The 19,454-nt window shown below is 51.1% G+C and overlaps 1 protein-coding gene across 12 annotated transcripts in view; it reads right to left on the bottom strand.

Moving 5' to 3' along the window:
* Nucleotides 1–19,454, bottom strand: part of CTIF (cap binding complex dependent translation initiation factor) — a 284,906-nt gene that overhangs the window by 181,195 nt on the left and 84,257 nt on the right. For 8 of the 12 annotated variants that reach the window (XM_072734794.1, XM_072734796.1, XM_072734798.1 and 5 more), the window contains one exon: nucleotides 15,627–15,698. The exons of the other annotated variants lie outside the window; for them this stretch is intronic. In XM_072734794.1, the coding sequence (XP_072590895.1) occupies nucleotides 15,627–15,698 (72 nt within the window). The remainder of the gene's footprint in view (nucleotides 1–15,626; nucleotides 15,699–19,454) is intronic. 12 annotated transcript variants of the gene reach the window in all.

Raw genomic sequence — 19,454 nt, 5'->3', positions numbered from 1 at the left:
AGGGCTCTTTGCTTACTGCCTAGGAGGCGTCTGCAGAACTTCAGTAAATGTTCACTGTCTTCTTCCAGCTTGTGTTTTCCTCTTGCCATGATGACCTTGCCTCGTGACCTCAGTGACTCTGGACATGAGATTCCTTGTATTCACGTAAGGCAGTCTCTGAGAGATGGGCTTCTTCCGGATGGCATGCACGCTGCCTCCAGCCCTCTCCCACCAGGGGCAGACATCACTAACCCACTAGGGCCTGATTTACAGGCCTCGAATCAGCTGGCTGCTCATGTTCCAGTTCACCCCCTTCGTCCCTTCTTGCACTGCCTCATCGTCCCCCCACCCCCCAAGTCCTGGGACCTGGCTTGCTTCAAATGCAGCTTTGAAATTGCATAAGGCCAGAAGGACTCTTATCAGCCCCCACGAGGAGACAGTCCCCAGGCCTCCTGAGATGTGAGCTGGCCCGTTCACCACACCCTTCCCCTACCTCAAATGTAATCGCCCGTGAACATTTCACAATTCTTTTTTTTTTTTTTTTAAAGTACGCTGCAGGTCCAACGTGGGGCTTGAACTCATAGCCCTGAGATCAAGAGTCGTGAGCTCTCTTAATTGAGCCAGCCAGGCGCCCCCACAGGTAGTAGGACGTCTCGAATGCAAAGGTCAAAGAACAATAACAACAAAATCAAATAAATAAATCCTGCTTCTGAAGCACATGTCCAAGACCTCGCCCAGAGTGCAGTTCACTATCCTGCAGGGTAGCAGCACCAAGTCCCTTTCCCTGAACCCTGACCCTTTAAAAGCCCAACTGACTCTGGCACTTATAAACTCAGCTTAAGGGGGCCACTGCTTGTCATTGTTCCTTTCTAAGAATGTTAAATTGTGGGGCGCCTAAGTAGCTCAGCTGGTTCAACATCCGACTTGAGGTTTTAGCTTGGGTCATGATGTCGGGGTCATGAGATGGAGCCCCACATCGGGCTTCATGCTCAGTGGGGAGTCTTCTGGAGACTCCCTCTCTCCCTCTCTCCCTCCCTCTGCCCTTCCCTCAACCCACACACTCTCACTCTCTCTCTCTCTCTCAAATAAATAAAAAAGTTAAATCTTCCAGTAAGTTTTTTTTTTCGCCAAACTGTTTTCCTGGGATAAAATGCACGTAATATAAAATTTACTGTCTTCATTTTCACGCATACAGTTCAGCAGTGTTAAGTCCGTTCTCACTGTCATGCAGCCCTTGTCACCGTCCATCTTCAGAACCCTTCTCACCCTCTAAAACGGAAACGGTAGATGCCACCCCCACTAACTCCCTGTCTCGCCTCCCCCACCCCCCACACCCGGCCCCCAGCCCCTACCTTCCTACTTTCTGGCTCCATGACTGGCACCACTCTGAGCATCTCACACAAGTGGAATCATAGCCTTTTGGTGCTTCACTGACTTTACTTAGCACAATGTCCTTGAGGTTCATGCACGAGCCCCAGGAGCGGGTAGGCCCCTTGATGACAGCTGCCTTCTCTTCTTGTGCCTCTTCTTGTCCTCTTCCTGGCCAAGCTGGGCTCACAGTAGGCCCGCCTCCAATGCCTGCACCTCCATCAAGCGGATTCTAGCCTGTACATGGGGGATGGGCAACCCTGCTGCTCTCGTCATGTCTGAAAGACTGAGTCATGGAAGAGGATGTCAAGAGCCATTTGCCAACCCAGGATTCTGGGCCACTGGAGAGCGAGGAACGTGGGCAGGAGAGAAAATGCCCATGACAAAGGGATGGGAAGGTCACGGCCAGGAGAAGAATAACATGGACGGCAGGCCTGGAGCTGCGCCACTCAGTGGCCCTGGAGGAGAAGATGGCACTGAGCAAGCAGGAGGACCCTCGGGTGCCAGGGGCTGCGGGCTGGCGGTTGGGCCTGTCCATGTTGAACGGAGCAGGAAGGTAAGCCCATTAACAGGTGACGGGGCAAGGCTGGAGAAGCTCCCAGTGAAAGTCTTGGTCGCAGGGGATGACCGACATATGGTGGCTCTACTCGCCACAGTAACTGGCATAGAACAAGGATCGGACACTTCCTCAGCGCGTTGCAGTGGAAGGTGACAGGCATGCAATCACCGCATGCAGCCGTTTCTCAGCAGGCACTGGAGAAACTGCCTGGCGCTTGGAAGCAAAATTGAGCTCCTTCAAATCTCAGCCCAGGGAGGAAAGACCCTCGCCTGCCGAGCCTTCCTTGGCTGCCCCTTGTCAATGCTGAGATGGCGGTCCAGGCAGTGCCTGGAGGGGCCAGGCCTCACCCGGCCGAGTGACTGGGTGCTGCAGGGAAATGAGACCACCAGTTCCCCAGCCCTGGGCCGGCAGCATCCAAGCTGATGGGGAGCAACCTTGCTGCAGCACGTCAGGTCCTGTCAAGGCCCTTGAAGTGTCTGGAGAGTCCCCCTTTCTTGAGTTCTGGACACCAGTCCTTGAACCTGGCAATCCTCCCCATATGCATGCATGCACCCATGCCTCCTGCTCCTCAAGGCCTCCTGTGGTTACAGAGAGGTTTGCCCATAAGCCCATGTAGGCTGTACAAGCCCAAGAGGGGCAGGGGCTTGCAGACAGACAGACAGACCCATGGACATGCAGACGGCAATCTGGTTTCTGGAACGTCTCACCTGAAGCCAGACCCAACTCACTCTCCAAACCGCCCCTACCCCATTTTCCCACATGGAGGAGCCACATGAGAGGCAAGGACAGAAGGACAGAGCAGAGGGTGGCCTAGGCCTGGCCCGTCCCCAGGCACTCCCTGGTCTCTCCAGCCTCAGGCTTCGGCCGCTGCTGCCTGGGCCTGGCTTCCCGGGCACACCAGCAACGTCAGTGTGGAGGGCTTGGAGGCCGCAGGGTGCTGCCTAAGGTGTGGGATTCTGTTCCTCTTTGGACCACTCTGCTCTTCCCGGGCTCAGAGGAACTAATGTCCTCCCTGCGCCCAGTCTTGGTTTCTGATAGGATCCAGCTCAAGACCCCTCCTCTCTGCACCTCTGCAGTGTCCTCAGAGCTTGTGCCCTAGGAACCCACACCACAGCACGTCCACTGCTTCCTGACTCTGACTGCAGAGCTCCCCGGTGGTGTTCTAGAAACACAAATCTACTGGCTCTCAAATGTCACTATGCAGCACAGTCATGTGGAGACAGGAGCACAGCCAGGTTAGATTTAGGAACAGCTGTGGTGGTCCATGAAACACTTCTGCTTTTTATTTTTTATAATTTTTTAAAGTTTTTACTTATTTATTCATGAGACACACAGAGAGGCAGAGACACAGGCAGAGGGAGCAGCAGGCTCCCTTCAGGGAGCCTGATGGGGGACTCAATCCCAGGACCCCAGGATCATGACCTGAGCCGAGGGCAGACGCTCAGCCCCTGAGCCGCCCAGGCACTGCAAGAAACACACTTTTAGAAACACTGGATATTAAAATGGTTTTGTGGGGAGCAAAAAAAGTTCAAAAAGGCTCCGTCAAATGTTTGGGATACACTGAGTTAAGATTGTTAGATAAATTGCTTTGTTGCTAAATTTCTCAGGGCCTTTACTGGCCTTGGATGGATGTTGACTCTTCAAGTAGGTGGCGATGCAGAATGCTGTATTTTCCAAACTCTTCTGGCCAGAACCCCTCCTCATCCTTCCTCATCCTCTATTCCACAGAACATTCCTCCCGCCTCACAGGACCAGGGTTTCACAGAACCTACTTTGGTAAACAGTCATCTAATGCTCTTCCCAGTGACTCTGCATCCCCTCAATTAGAAACCCTGTTTTGTTGCATCCCTCTGTGCACTGACCTTGCATCCTGGCCACAGGACCCAGCATCGTTCCTTAAATACTTTTTAGCAAGGATTCAGGTGTCTGGGCACTGAGACTCCCTCTTTGCCCCCCGCAAAACCACATTGGCTTCTTCAAGAACATCCCCCAGTCTGCCATTCCTGTGGCCACAGCTTTTCTCTGAGCCCCATCCTCCCCCCAGCCCGGAGGTCAGCCCACCCCTGTCCCCCAGGTCGCTGCAAGGCCAAGGTTCTGAGAAGCCTAATCAGAAGCAACCACCCTTTCCAGCGGATGGTTTGTAGCACTTAAATGCTGCCGAATCCTTCACAACAGCCCCTTTCCCTGGCAATTAGGGGGCCTCATGCCAGGGTGAACCGTGCTACTCTCAGAACAGAGCACAAAGGGATAATGAATACTTTAGACCATGTGGAAAAAGAAAAGGAAATAGCCTGCCCATGGGCAGGGAGCCCGGAGCTGCCTCTGAGGGCCCCGTGGGTGCGCCCAGCTCTCCCCAGCTAGGGGGTGGGGTGGGGGCTGGACTCCGGGTGATGATAACAGCAAACGCACTAATGTAGCATAGCACCGGCCAGCCTGTGAGTGCTTCACACTGGTGGCAACCCTAGGACGCCGTCACTGATGAGAAGACGGAGGCTAGGAGAACCTGACTGTGCTCAGAGAGCTAGTTCCCAGGATAGGAGTGTAGACGGTGTGGCCCAGGGTTTATGCTCTTCACCGTTGCACCATGCAGTTATATGACCCCACTATGGGGTGGCCCTGCTCTAGTGCAGTGAGGTGTCTATCCCTGACGCACATCTGGGTTCTCTGGGTGCATCTCGGCCCACGTCCGGGAAGGTGGGTACTGGAGGAGGGAGTTAACTGCCTGCGGTGAAGAGCAGAGGCAATCAGGGGTGTGAGCGGGGATGCATAGAGATGGCGCAGAGCTCTGGACTCAAGCAGATGAAACAAGGTGGGAGTGAACACTGGACGCTAGAAGGACAGGCTCAGGCAGGAGCAGTGGGGAAGCACGCCCTCCCGGTGCTGCTATCTTTCCGTATCAGGACACAACCGCACAGTGGCTTTTGCTCATGCACGTGCAGCTATGTGTGTCGACAATTCCAGCTAGAAGGGTTCAGAAACTAAGCAGAACTTGACTGAGTAGGACAGCGGGCAGCAGGAGGGCCGCCCCCTGTCACCGGGAGGGTCACACGTGCAGCTCCAGCCAGAGGAAGCTGGGGCACGTCGGTCCGGACCTCCGCAGTATATCCGCGGTTTGTCCACTGCATCAGGGGACACCGAGGCAGGGTAGCCAAGCCTTTGGTCCTGGCCTCCCATAATGGAGCCGGGCAGGGGAACAGCTGCACACAGCCTGATGCTGGGCACCAGGAAGAACAGGGCGGTGGAGCCCTTGCTCCTCAGAGGGCTCCCTCTCCCAGTCCATCTCCCTTCTCAGTGTAGAATGTTCTTCCACAGATTCCGTCCATCACGAGGGCCAACAGCAGGCTAGACCTTAACGTGGCTTCTCCGGCTTCTCAGACACAGGTTCCTAGCATAGCTGAGGGGAGGGCCTTCCCTTTAGACACACACGAAAACTCTCTGTCCTCTCCGAGGACTGTGCCCCAACTCCCTTGCTTGGCCCTGACCTGTCACCACAGGTGGACTAGCCCAGTGCTTAATTCTGAGGCCACCACCCCTGCTCTTGAAGGTCTTCATGCCCAACCAGGAGTCACAGGAACAAGATGAACAATGGAGGCTAGCACGTCTGCTGGCTTTGGGGACAGAGCAGAGGGACTCTGAGGCTCCAGCAAGCGCTCACTCTTGTGAGTAGTAACACAGTTTGGTCTAAAAGTGGGGAAAGCAGGGCCCCAGGCCTGCAGACTGCATCCTGGAGGGCTCGGGAGAGTCACCCGGCTCCTCGGACCCGTGCTGCTCCCTCTGCACCACAAGCATTCGGGCTGGACTGGCGATTCCCCAGCCGAGGCGGGCACAGCGGGCGGACCATCTGAGACACTGACACGAAAGGCCCAGGAAGGCATCTCCTAGGCCCAAACAGGGGTCCCCTACAGGCTGGGCCCCACCTCCCCTTAGGCTCCAATTAAATCAGAATTTGAGAAACAGTCCTGTCCTCAGAGCTCCGTGAGTGTGCGTGCGTGTGTGCGTGTGTTCAGCACCAAGGACAGCACCCCACACACGGGGGAGGGAGGGTGGTGGGGAGGTGGGGGGTGCGGAGACCATGAGACCCTCCCTGGGTGGCACCAGAGCTGGGTTCAGGAGCAGGAAAGACCATTCTTTTCATTCTGGAACTTTCCTATTGATCTATCTGTTCTGTCCCTTCCCCCTCCACCCCCACTGTCTTTGAATTAAGACCCAAAAGGAAGACATGGGAGATAATGACTGAAGCCTGTGACCAAGTGTTATCTCTGAATCCGATCTTTTCTGCCCATTCTCTTTGGCTGACTGAGTTTGTGCTTTTGGATTTGAACAGCCATGTTATTTGAACTTGCCCTGGACTGGGCCACACCACAGGCCACTTCTGGCTGGCTTCCTATTCAGCATCTGCCAAAACACTGGGGGCTCGTCGATTATCCGCATCATCCATGCTGCCCAATGCCCTGTGCGGAGAAAGGATCCCATCCTCCAAGCCTCCTCAGTAGGCCTTCTTGAAGCTCTCCGGGCCCCAGGGATACCCCCTTCCTGCCAGCCCTAGACTCAGAACCACAGAAGGCCAGGAAGGAAAGAAACTGAGCCCAAGGGTGCCCTGTGGGTTCTACAGACGTGCTCCCAGGGCAATGAGGTAGATGGAGTGGGAGGGACAGACAGCAGGTGGGCTCCCCCTTCCCCTGCCTCACCAAGCAGTTTTGCCGCTTTTGCTTTTCTGCATGGGATTTCACTGAAAGTTTCTGATGAAAAAAAAAAAAAAAAGGTTCTGTTCTTTAAAAAAAAATTAACTTTTATATTAGATCATTGTAGATTCAGATCAGCTGTAAGAAAGAACACAGAGATCCTCATCCCTTTACTCAGTTTCCCCCCAGGGGGAAACTTGCAAAATTACAGTTTCAATATTCAAACTAGGATATCGACACTGATGGAGTCAAGATGCAGAACATTCCCATCAGCACAAGGTTTGCACCTGTTGCTTTTTTGTACCAAACCCACTTCATTCTGCCCCTCCTTTTCCTAATCTCAGGAACTGCTAACCGATTCCCCGTTCCTATCATCTTGTCATTTCAAGGATGTCCTATTTATGGAATCAGAGTATGTAACTTTAGGGGACTGGCTTTTTTCACTCGGCTTGGTTCCCTGTAGATTCACTCGGGTTACTGCGTGTGTCAGGAGCCGATTCCTTTTTACTGCTGACAGCCACAGCTTGTTTTAACTGTTCACCTGTGGAAGGACATCTGGGTTGTTTCCAGTTCTGGGCTATTATAAATGAAGATGCTATGAACATTTGAGTACAGGTTTTTGTGTGAACATAAGTTTTCATTTCTCTGGGATAAACACTCAGGAGTAAAACTGCTGGATCATATGGTATTTGCAGGTTTGGTTTTTTCAGAAACTGCCAAACTGTTCTCCCGAATGGCTATACCACTTTTCACTCCTACCAGCTACGTACGAGCGATCCATCCTCTCTGTATTTTTACCAGCATTCAGTGTCATCATTATTTTTTTTAATTAGCTATTTTGATAGGTGTGAAATCTCTCACTGTGGCTTTAATCGGCATTACCCTTACAGTTAATCATGCTGAACATCTTTTTTGCATGCTTATTTGCCTCTGTACATCCTCCCTCCTCAGGGAAAAATGTCTCTTCATGTCATTTATACATTTTCTAATTGTATTGTTCTAAATGCTGAGTCTGGGGAGTTCTTTATATATTCTGGATACTAGTCTTTTGTCAGATACATGTTTTGCAAAATTTTCTCCCCCTGTTATTTGTCTCTTCATCCTCTAAACCGGGATTTTTCCCAGAGCAAAGTTTTTAATTTTGATAAGGTTCAACTTCTCATCATCTCAACATTAACATCTACTGATGGTCTTTTTTCCAATTAGTTTGAAATATTTCTGGTTCTTAGTATGACAAATTATTTTCTTAAATTACAATGAGGACACTTTCATGTTATGTCATGAGACCTTGAATCGTATTTAAATTTTCTGTTTAACTGTCTTTTTGTGATAACGCTCTGGCAGGGAAAGGCAGGAGGGGACACAGCCCCATTACTGCCAACAGAGGTAGACATCCAGGGTGCACTTGTTATGGCTCCATGGAAGTGAGAGTTCCAGGACACCACAGAGTCCCCAGTGACCCTACGTGGGGATGGCCTCATTACCACTGGGCATGGTGGAAATCCCAACTTACTATTAGAATTTCCTCTGACGCAACGCAGCAGGGAGGGAAGGGGTGCTGACTGGGGGTGGAAGTTGAGGCCCCCACATGGTCTCCAATAACACCACGGCGTGGCTAGGGATCCTTCTTACAAGCTGGCAGGGATGAAAGTTCCAGCTTCCTGCCAGGCCTTCCCTGACACCACCCCAGGAAGGGCAAGAGGGCTCATTACAACCCTGTGAGACTGGCAGTCTAGACTCTCACTGGGTATTTGCTGGTGTGGGTGAGGGTAGAGCCACACTTTCTTCTGTGCTATTTGGTTGGAGTAAAGCAGTTATCATCTAAAACTTTTCTATCTTGATAGGTTGCCCTTTGCCTGGATCTTTGCTTAGAGAGAATAGACTTCTTTAAAAAAAAAAAAAAAGATTGTGTTTATTTATTTGAGAGAGAGAGAGAGAGCACAAGAAGAGGGGAGGGGCAGAGGGAGAGCAGGAAGCCCAACGTGGGGCTCGATCCCAGGACCCTGAGGTCATGACCTGAGCCGAAGGCAGATGCTTAACTGACTGAACCACCCAGACGTCCCTGAGAGAATAGACTTTTATTGGGACTTTAAAAATCTGTGTCCACTACCATTTCCTCATTACCTCTTTCTTCAGCTCCAAGTCTGGGATATTAAAGACAAAGAGAAAACCCAGGGAAGTCACCACTGTGACCTTGCTCAGGTCCCCAAAGGCCTAGCTGGTCTGCCTTCTCATCTCTACCTTTCAGAATCTTATGCTTGTTTTTTTTTTTTTCAGAATGTCCAGGATTCCACTTAGCAGGAGGAATTAAAAGAAAAGAAAAGAAAAGAAAAGAAAAGAAAAGAAAAGAAAAGAAAAGAAAAGAAAAGAATATCTATTCCATCTTCCTCAAAGCAGAAATCGAGGTCTGTATTTTTAACAAAATATTTTGATGGCCTTAAGTCTAGATCATCTTGGTTTTTTTTTTTAGGGAGACAGGCTACTGCAGTCTGCCCCATGACTGAACCATAAGTCAGAGGGACAGAAGCTAGAACCCATATCTCCTGGCTCTCAGTCAGGCACTGTTCCCATGACAGCATGGTGATTCCTGCCCCAACGCCTGCGCATCTGACCTCCTCTGCCAGCTGCAAGCTCCCCAGCAAATGCCCCACTGCTCTCTGTGTTCACATATTGCTCTGGACTATTGTTTTCCCATGAGAGAAAGTCTCACTTCTCTAGGCAGATTCCAGGTTCTCTGAGGACAGAGACCAGGCCACATGGTTCATACTACTTACAGCAGGGGCTCCACAGATCACTGCTGACTGTTCCCCTGCAAATCAGCCATCGACACTATTTTAAATATTATATCCTGGTTCCTCCAGGTGAGCTGGAACCAGAAGGCACCTTGAGGACAGGGATGGGTATTATCTTCTGGAAAATAGAGGCTCATGTGCTGGAGCACCAGAGTTTGCAGAACCAGATCATGCCAGCAGGACTGTGTTCAGCTCGGGGAAGCTTATTAGGAGGACTCATAGTCCATAGTTACAGTGCTCCCAGGCGGGAACTCAGGGTGGGACAGGACCTATGAACCATCAGGTCGTGTCCCAGGCATCTCAGTGCTGCGGTGTAAGTGCCTGTCTTCTCTCTAACCTTTATGGAAACAAAGACTGTGTGCATCACCTTCACCATCCCCCTTCCCTTCCCACTTCCCAGCAAGCTGCCCTCCGTGATGATGTGCTGACTGGATCTGACGAAACTGATAAATAAACAGAGGATCAAGCCAACTTAACTGTGACAAAGGGAAACAGCTGTAGGAATGAGGACTTTTAGTTTAAAATGCAGATCGGCCGTGCTGCCCTGCTGTGAGAGGGACCCAACAGTCATGAACAAAGGGAATAAAACGAACACCATCAACTGGAGTTAGGACAAGGTGGTTTGGGGCCAAATCAAAGAAAGATGTTCTAATCAATGGAGCTGCCTAACAATGTTCTGAGATGCCTTTTAAAGCAGTGAGCTTCCCATTACTGGAAATGGCCAGCAGCTCCACAGCCACGTGCAGAGGCTCCTGCACTGCAGGGTGGGGGGGTTGGATGGGGTGACCACTGAGATCCTTGTCATTCTGAGAGCCCATGATGTTTTAGGGTTCACAGGATACCTGCTTAGCTCCAGATCTGATGTGGGAGAAAGAGGTCAGCTCCAGTTTCTGGGGGGCTTCTCCTAGAGGTGGCACATGTAATAGTTATTCTAGCCAGTCACCAAATAGTTCTGGTCTCCTGAATTCCAGGTACATAGTGGGATTATATTTTTTAGTGTGCTTGTGGTTGGGTGGGACCATGTGACCACCGCTTGTGGTTGGGTGGGACCATGTGAGTTCTGGGCAACAAGCGAAGAGGGGAAGTGATGTGTATCATATCTGGATTGGAGTGGTGACTTGCCCATGCAAGATCCTTCAGGGGTCCTTTTCCCTCTGTCGTGGTGACTAGTGAGAATGGCAACTGCTTCCCATCAAGCTGGATCCTGAATGGGTTGTTTAAAGTTACCAAGGTTCAAGGCTCTTTGTTGCTGTGGCATTACCTGGGCAATCCTAATTGATGCCAGGGGACAGGCTTTACCTGGATGGAACCAGAGACAATAGAAGGTACACAAGGTACACCAGCAGGGGTGGGGATGGACAGCAGTTCCAGCATCTCACCAGGGTGCACAGATACCTCTGTATCTACCATCCTCATTCCCACCTATAACCCCCAATGCAAACCACCCACTCCAGGTGTGCTCTCATCTGCTGCCCTAACACCCCAATATTATACCCAACTTCAGTTCAAGCCTTGTGAACACCATTTCTCCTCTCTTCCCCTCCATCTGGTCAAGCATCCTGACTATTTCTGAGGGCACAGATCAGCTCTCTTGTCCTGCAAAGCATCTCTCTACCCACAGAGATGAACAGAACCACTCTTTGGAATGATTGTAGTATCTGTGGTCAGGAGGTCTCTTTGGGGGACTTACCTGGGTGCCTTTAGCCTGTTCTATGTTAACTAGCCTCTACTCTAAAAACAGGTAGTGAGCCCAAAGACTCCAGTTCATCTGTGTCTGCCACACTTACAGGAAATACTCAATAAATAGAGAGCAGCGCCATGAACATGACATTTCTTAAATATCCACAGAGGTTAAGTAAAAATCTAGGTATTTCTACTAAGATATCATTTGTACTAATGAGTTTTTAAAAAAAGATTTTATGTATTTATTCATGAGAGACACAGAGAGAGGCAGAGACACAGGCAGAGGGAGAAGCAGGCTCCCTGCAGGGAGCCCAATGCAGGACTCAATCCCAGGACCCCAGGATCACACCCTGGGCCAAAGGCAGAAGCTCAACTGCTGAGCCACTGCTCAGAGGCTCCACTGCTGTTGTGCACATTAATATTTTTGCTTGGCACTTCTGTGCAGACAGAGAAGAGCTGTTAGCTCCTGACCTCATACAATCTTTCATATGCCTTTGGCTCTCTTCCCCAAATGCTAAATCCCATGCTGGCACCTTGAGACATGTTCTAAATGCACCAGATTGCAGTCTCCCCTATTAGCTACTTTCCTGTAAATCATCTCCACAATGATTCCCCTACTACTGTGAAAAGCTGGGAACTACTGCAACTTCCTACCTAAGTGACTAGGTGATGGATGAGCTCTTTTAGAAAGAGGCTGCCAGGATGCCAGAGAGTCCCCAATACGGCTGAATCCCAACTGTGGGCAGGTGGAGAGCCCATTTTCCTCCGAGCTCCTTCCTCCCATCTCATGGGACTCAGCCTGCCCGCAGTTATCCTCACTCTGTGCCTCTGAAAGGACTCAGAGAAAGCAAAGGTTATCCCCTTCTCCCTCTCCCTGTATTAGTTGAAATAACAAAATAAATAATCCCAGTGTGTGGCTGATGTCCAAATGGTGCCTGGACCTGGACTACTCATTCAAAGCATGGTTTGTGACTGGCCACACAGAACTCCCAGGGCAGAATGCAGAACCTCAGTATCCTCCTGCTGGCCCCCCTTTCCTGGGCTCACGTGGCTAAGGGGGAATGCCAGCTCAGCCAGCCCCTCCAGTTCCATTCTACCTTTAGTTCTCCCTGAAATCCTCCCCCACTGGGTGAATGTGGGGTAGTAGAGCTGTTCCACCATCCCATAGCCTCAAAAAGCTCACTCAGCAGAATTGGTGGCCAGAGGAATAGGGCCCACCAGGGACTAATTATGTGGACTGGACCTCAGCCAACGCAGTGCAGTCTCAAGAGTTTTACTTAACTGGGTGACTATTGTGTGCAAAGCTCTAGATTGGGGGTGGTCAGGGATACAGAGGCAGCCCCCCTAGCACTCATCTTGAAGTTGACCAGTTGGTTGAGGGGATAGTCAAATGTAAGTGGAATAGAGCTTGACTGCAACATGAATTTGTGTGGGAGTGTCAGCCCGAATAGGAGAGTGCAACAAGAACAGTGGGTGGGCTCACAAGGCTGGTCATGTTCCTAAGCGCCAGGGCCTACACCTGGTGGACCAGGATGAAGGAAGCCTTGAAGGATGTACCCACGTACCCAGCAAATGCACTCTTCACAGCTCCCTGGTCCCCCCTCCATCTGGGAGCTACTTAGGACAGTGTGGGTAAGGGCTTTCCTTGTCGCGCAGTCATCTACGGGATGCTGACCAGCTTTGATCCCTCCACCAGAGGGCACCAGAAGACAGCTACCTCATGAGGGAAAGTCCAGCGCTCCCTGGGCTCAGGGCGGGGTTCCCACTGGCAGGAGCAGGGACAGGGACCTGAGCCAGCGTGGGCCACGGGGATAAAAGCAGCACTCCAGAGGGGGCAGAGCAATGAGAAGGAAGCAAATGATCCCAACACTGCTGGGCAGTCATGCCAACCCTGCACAGCCACCCAGGCTGGTGGTGAGAGAGAAAGAAATTCTCATGTTGTTTACACCACTCTCCTGTTTGTACCCCAATTAACTGAATCACTAATGTCAAAAAATTAGGCCCTGCCTTCTACTACAGTGTATCTCTGCTCGTGGACACCGTGGGCTCTTGGGGGCTGCTACCCCCAAGGCAGCAGGCACAGGAGGCTGAGACCATGGTTGTCACTGGGTGCCGGGGTTGCTCTTCTGCTTCTTATAAACAGATGTCTCTCCCTTCCTTCCTCTGAGCTGATCAGATGGACTCCACATGAGGACAGTGGGCATGTCTAAGGCCTTGTGATTTGCAGGACACCCCTCCCCAAAAGGCCTTGTCCCCTGGGCACATCAGGGAAGAGAGGCAGGTTTATATGTTTATCTTTAATTTTAATTTCAATTATTTTTTAAGAGGGGGGGAAACAAGAGTAAGTGGGGAGAAAGGGGCAGAGGGAGAGGGAGAAAGAGAATCCCAAGCAGGCTCCATGCTCAGTGCGGACCCTGAGATCATGACCTGAACCAAAATCAAGAGTTGGTGCTCAACTGACTGAGCCACCCAGGAGCCCCGAGGCAGGTTTATATTATCCAGACCCCATCTCCACCTTCCTGGGGCTCTTCCCCCATAATGAATCTATGTCTCAGTTCCACGTGCCAAGAAAGGATCAAATATGAGCTTTTTATGATTTCTTCCTTAAATTCAGTTACATTCATCTTGTCTAACCTCAGCTGCCTCCTGAAGTAGGGATTGGGGGTCAGTTGGGGCTCCATACCACAGGTCCCCAGCCCTGTTCCGTCAGCCTATGGTCTGGCCAACTCCCCACCCACCATCCTCCAGGGGCATGAACCTGGCCATGAAAGGACAGCATGGACGGCTTGGGGTGAGGGAGGCAGATGAGGGGCAGGTGGGAGCACAAGTTGTTCTTAGCCCCCAGGAATCCTGTTGGGAGTGACAGGAGAATGAGATCAGAGGGAATGGGTGGGAAGAGGGGGCCGAGAAAAGTTAATAAAGGGGAGAGAAAAAAAGGAAGATTCTGGAAAATTCCAGAACCAGACACCTACTGATAGTTTTTTGGTCTCATTTATCAGCCACTTATGTCCCCTACCCAAGAATTTCAACCCTTCCCTGGAACCCTCTGTCTGGTTCTTGAGTCCCCAGATCCAAAATACCACTTTTGCCACTGAGAGTTAAAGTTGGAAATCCAGGGTAATTGGCAGACAATTACAAGCCATGGCTGGAGGTACTCAGGGAGATAACACAGGGTCCCTGACAGTGCATTAGACTGCAGTGGCAGTCTAATGGTAGGGACAGAAGCCCTCCATGGAAGGACACCTACCTAGAGTAGGTAGGTAGGTTCCTACAGTAAAGCAAGATAAATGGCCCAATGGGGGAGGGGCAGGTGAGAGATCAGGGTTCAAGGCGCAGCTGGGTCAGGTCATTACACCTCCATGGACTTCAGTTACAAAGCAGCATGGAGAAACCATCAAGTTTCCTGATTTTCATAGGAGAAAGCTGAGGCAAAAAGAATTTCTACCAAGTTTGTGGCAGAGCAAATAGGAGAACCTGGGTCTCCTGCCTCCTCTCCTGCCACAACCCCACCCCAGGGTTCTTGTTATGCCCTCCTACCCAAGAAACAACGAAACACACACAAACATCTTGTAGTGTGAGAGAGCAGCTATCCCCCCACACCATGGTGTACAAAGCCCTGCAGCCTCAGAAAGACCTAGAACTGAGGCCACTGACCATCTTCACTTAGGACAGAATAGACATGAGTTGATGTAACTGGTTCCATGGGACTGAAGTCAGACACAAGAAAGTGGGCTCAGGGTAATATGTGAATGCAGCTGCTCTGAAATTGGAAGCCCATAAAGGCTCAGGCACAGTGGGCTGACGGTTAGGGATGGATGTTTTTTTTTTAGCCTCCAATCCCTGGTCTCCCACAGGCAGGAATAAGGTATCAGCAAAAACAGCTGGACGCCTTGAGGGTGTATGGGGGCCTGAGGGTCACCAGAGCAGCTGCCTCTTCCCTCCCAGCCACATGCCCTGCACCTGTGCGGGTGCCCCCTTGGGATCTTACAGGCAAGCAGCAGGCTGAGAGGAGCAGTGGGCTCCCACCAGGTCTAGGAAGCCATCTATTTTCCTAGATGGCTGTTGAGGGTCGGCGGGATGGACAGGGCGCTGACGCCTCACCCCCACATTCTGCCCCTCTGGGTCTTCTGCAAACCTGGAGCAGAAGTGATCTCCAGTGCCCCGCCTGCACCCAATCCTAGGACTCCCACTGTTCGTGGGATCCATCACCAACACTGAGTATGAACCTCCAAGTTCAATCATGCCACTATCGTATACTACTCCACGTATCATTTGTCCACTGTCCCCTTAATGGACAAGCAGTTATTTGCAGATGTTGATGCAAAAACCATCAAATGATGAAAAAAAAAATCTCATGAATCTATGTGTTTTGAGGAGGGGGTGCTTCACTATGGGCTGGGAGTTTGGAGAGAACTTTCCAGAGAGTAGATTGCACCCTCTCCTCTCCTATTTCCTATCTCTCCACATCACCGCTGCTCAGGTCAGCCATCATGAGCCAGCCCAGGAACCCAAATAGACAAGACATGGGACAACCCCAGAAAGAGGACAGAGCTGGTTCCCTACCTGCTGTGGGGGCGCTCGCCCTCGGGAGAAGGAACAGCTGCCGTCCAGCTGCTCACTGCAGTCTGCTGTCCACTGCAGGAGAGAAAGGAGTGGTCAGTGATGGCTGGACACATAGGCTCATCCTCATCCTGTCAGGGCCTTCCAGATACAGCCCTCCCCTTCTGCAGTAGAGCCAAGATAAAATCCTACTTGACCACTGTCAAAGGCAAACCATTCCCTACCAGCAGGTCCACTTTGGTCCACTTTTAAAATCTTCTCCAAATTCCACCTTGAGGTGACCCCTTTGGTGTATACTTGGGGAAGGCAAAGTTACTTCCCTTCATATAAGCCCACCAGAGTGATCAAGACCCAGCTCCATTCCAGAGCCAACTACACACGACATAGGGTGACTGTGTTTGGAACAAGCAGTACTGCATCTAATGGCCTGACCTGGCTTTGGCCACACTTGCCCTCCACAGTGTCCAGACTAGACTTGGAACCGAGGCATATTCATGTGCATTTTCCCATATACCCAGCTCCAGGAAACAATGGCTCTGCAGACTGACAGGACATCGTGGCACCAGGGAAGAGTCCCAGACTGGCCATCAGAAGCCTGGCTCCCGCCCAGTTCCAGCACTCACTCCCCAAGAGCTCAGGGATCCAGGGTACTGCAAAGTATGGTCTGATGACCACTTGCATGAGATTCCCCCTAAATCTGCTGCACAGGCGTCCCTGGGCTCCACCCTCTGAATCAGATGTGGAGCTTCTGCGTTTTGACAAGTTTCCCTAGTGAGGAACTGGAAGTTTGAGGGTGCATGGATTTCCCAGGCTTCACTTGGTCAACTACAAAATGGGGCCAGTAAGACTGAGTGACCACAAGGTAGAAGTGAAGGACTTCTATAAACTTATAAAAACACTGTAGAAGAGCACCTGGGTGGCTCTGCATCTGCCTTTGGCTCAGGGTGTGATCCTCCTCACAGGGAACCTGATTCTCCCTCTACCTGTGTCTCTGCGTCTCTCTCCGAATAAATAAAATCTTTAAAAAACACTGCAGAGATAGGAAGTAGTAGCAACAGTACAGCTTTTCCTCTGTAAGGTCCCATCTAGCTACATGGTGGTGTTTTTTTTTTAATTTTTATTTATTTATGATAGTCACAGAGAGAGAGAGAGAGAGGCAGAGACACAGGCAGAGGGAGAAGCAGGCTCCATGCACCGGGAGCCTGACGTGGGATTCGATCCCGGGTCTCCAGGATCGCGCCCTGGGCCAAAGGCAGGCGCCAAACCGCTGCACCACCCAGGGATCCCCATGGCGGTGTTTTTATTATTGTGTTAAACGTTAGCTAGCCCCTTTGGCTAATGTTGAACACTGACCTTGACCTACGTCCAGGGTGATACATGAAGAACAGAGGTGCCCAATATCTCTGACGCTATTTGATCAAAACTGAGAGTGAGTGTGGATGGCTTGAGGCCAGTGCATTCATGGTGTTGTACAACCTTAGCTGGTCACGCTCTCCTGACTCTGGGTCAAGGGCATGACATATGTTATAGCACTGCTGACACAGGCCGGTGCAGGTATACTCTCGGGCAGTGCCCTCTGAATGAAACAGTATGGGAGCCACAAACAGGAGCCACAGGTGTATTTTTAAATGCTCTAGCAGCCAGGTTTTAAAAAGGAAAAGGTTCACTTAAATTTAATAAGATATTTTATTTATCTCAGTATATCCAAAATATGATCACTTCAATAGGTAATCAATATAAAGCATTATTTTTTAAAAGATTTATTTATTTATTTATTTGAGAGACACAGAGAGTGGTGAGGGGTTGGAGAGGGGCGGAGGGAGATACAGAATCTTAAGCAGATTCCCTGCTGAGTGTGGAGACCCACACAGGGCTCCATGCCATAACCCTGGGATCATGACCAGAGCCAAAATCAAGAGCTGGATGCTTAACCGACTGAGCCACCCAGGCACCCCTAAAACATTAATGAGATCTTTTATATTCTTCTTTCCATATCAGGTTTTTAAAATCTACTTTGACCACGTGTCAGATTGGACCAGCCACATTTCAAGCGCTTGAGACACATGAGTAGTGGCTGTCGTATTGGATGGCACAGCCTAAGGGAAACGGCAGGGGCAGCGGTCCCAGGCAAGTGTGCCCTCGCAGCCACGTCTGGCCCATTCCTGTTGGGAGCTGCGGAGGAGCTGAGCCCTGCAGACTGCAATTCCTGGCTCCTATGTCAGCTGGCTTCCTGCTGCGCCACTGGGAGCCAGGAAGAAGGGAAGAGCCAAGGCGGTTCTCCTCTTTCTCTACACCTCAGGTGGCACTACCGACCATGACTGGGTCTCCTTCACGGCTCCAGACCTCACTAGATAGGCCTTCTCATGCATGACCCTGACCCCCGGGCTCTGGCAACACGATCCCTTCCTTTGGGTGGTGGCCTGGTGGTGGGATTGGCCTTCTGTGCTTGCTGGTCTCTGGCTTATTTTGCTTCTCAGCACCTTTATCATTTGGGTAACCAACTGCCTGGATTAAATGCCCTCTGTCTGGATATTTGCCATCTCAAAGCATCTCCCCCCAAGATATTTATGAATTGTATTAATAATTATAATAAATACATTAATTGATCATATGAAGGCAGGTGACAAATCCATCAGATGCCGCCTTAACCGAGACATGGGGAAGAACACTGGTCATCGCGAAACATATCAACCTTATGGACTCCCCGGGATGACATGCTGAAAAGGGCACGTCGCTTCTGGGGTGTTCCTGCCAAAAATGCACAACCTCAATTTAATCAGGAGCAACCCAAATACATAAACTTTCTATAAAATAAGTAACCAGCATTCCTCAGGCCAAGGTCATGGAAGAGCAGACCTAGGAAGTGTCCACAGATTGGAGAAGAATAAGGAGACACGACAACTGGCTATTAAACTACTATAAAAACAACCCCTCTGCTTTTATATCCTTGCAGTGGTTTCTCCTTTCCTTGCTGAGGCCTGGCTCACAGGGTCGGGGATGGCCAAGGCACACAGCGACTACTGGCTGGGATCATGCACCCTCCATCCCATCCTAGCAGAGCCCTGCAGAGAAAGGCTTCCCCCCCTTCTGCGTGTCCCAAGCATTTTATCCCCAGCTGCAGAGCACCCATGTGACACCTCACAGAACAGAGGCTCGTGGATGGGCATAGCAAGGGGGGCAGCAAGGCAGGGCAGGAAGCCTCAATGGCTCCTCTCCACAAGCAAGCAGAGAGAAGGCTGAGGTCGCACGCACCGCCAGCTGGAACCTTGCCCCCTCGTTAGGCTTTCCGAGAGCAGATCCAAGCTCCTGTGAGATGGTTCTGCTTTGTCAAAGTCACCTCCACTCAGTATCTGCCAGCCAGGAGCCATTTCCTGGAGCTTTTGGTACGGGAGCTGCAACAAGCACCTCCCTTCCTGGGAGAGGTGAGGTGTCCAAAGACAGTGATGCCAGATGGAAGGCAAGGCTGAGAGGAGGAGGAGTGTGCCCTTGGTAAGGGGTTGGGGAGTGGGTGCAGGGAATTCAATGGCCAAGCGGGGTTTCCCAGAAAAGTAGGAGCTTGGGTGTGGACACAGGCAACAGAACCCCGCCAGCTCACAGGCAGATTGCAGCAAACACAACTCTCTGGCCCGGGCACTCAGAGACTTTTCCTGTAGACAGGGTCAGAAGAAGGGGGTGACCTTGCCAGGGGAGGGCGTCATGAGAGCTGTGTTGGGGAAGGCTTCCTCGCCCGGCGGGGTTGGGGTGGGGAGCAGGTCAGGAGGCTAGAGTCCAGCATCCAGGTTTCCACGGCCAGTGGAGGCAGACACGGAAATGAAGGCATGGATCTGAGAG

The sequence above is a fragment of the Vulpes vulpes genome, chromosome 13 (assembly GCF_048418805.1).
Source record: "Vulpes vulpes isolate BD-2025 chromosome 13, VulVul3, whole genome shotgun sequence".
In the NCBI taxonomy this organism is placed as follows: Eukaryota; Metazoa; Chordata; class Mammalia; order Carnivora; family Canidae; genus Vulpes; species Vulpes vulpes.
This window is presented reverse-complemented; position numbering and strand designations above follow the sequence as displayed.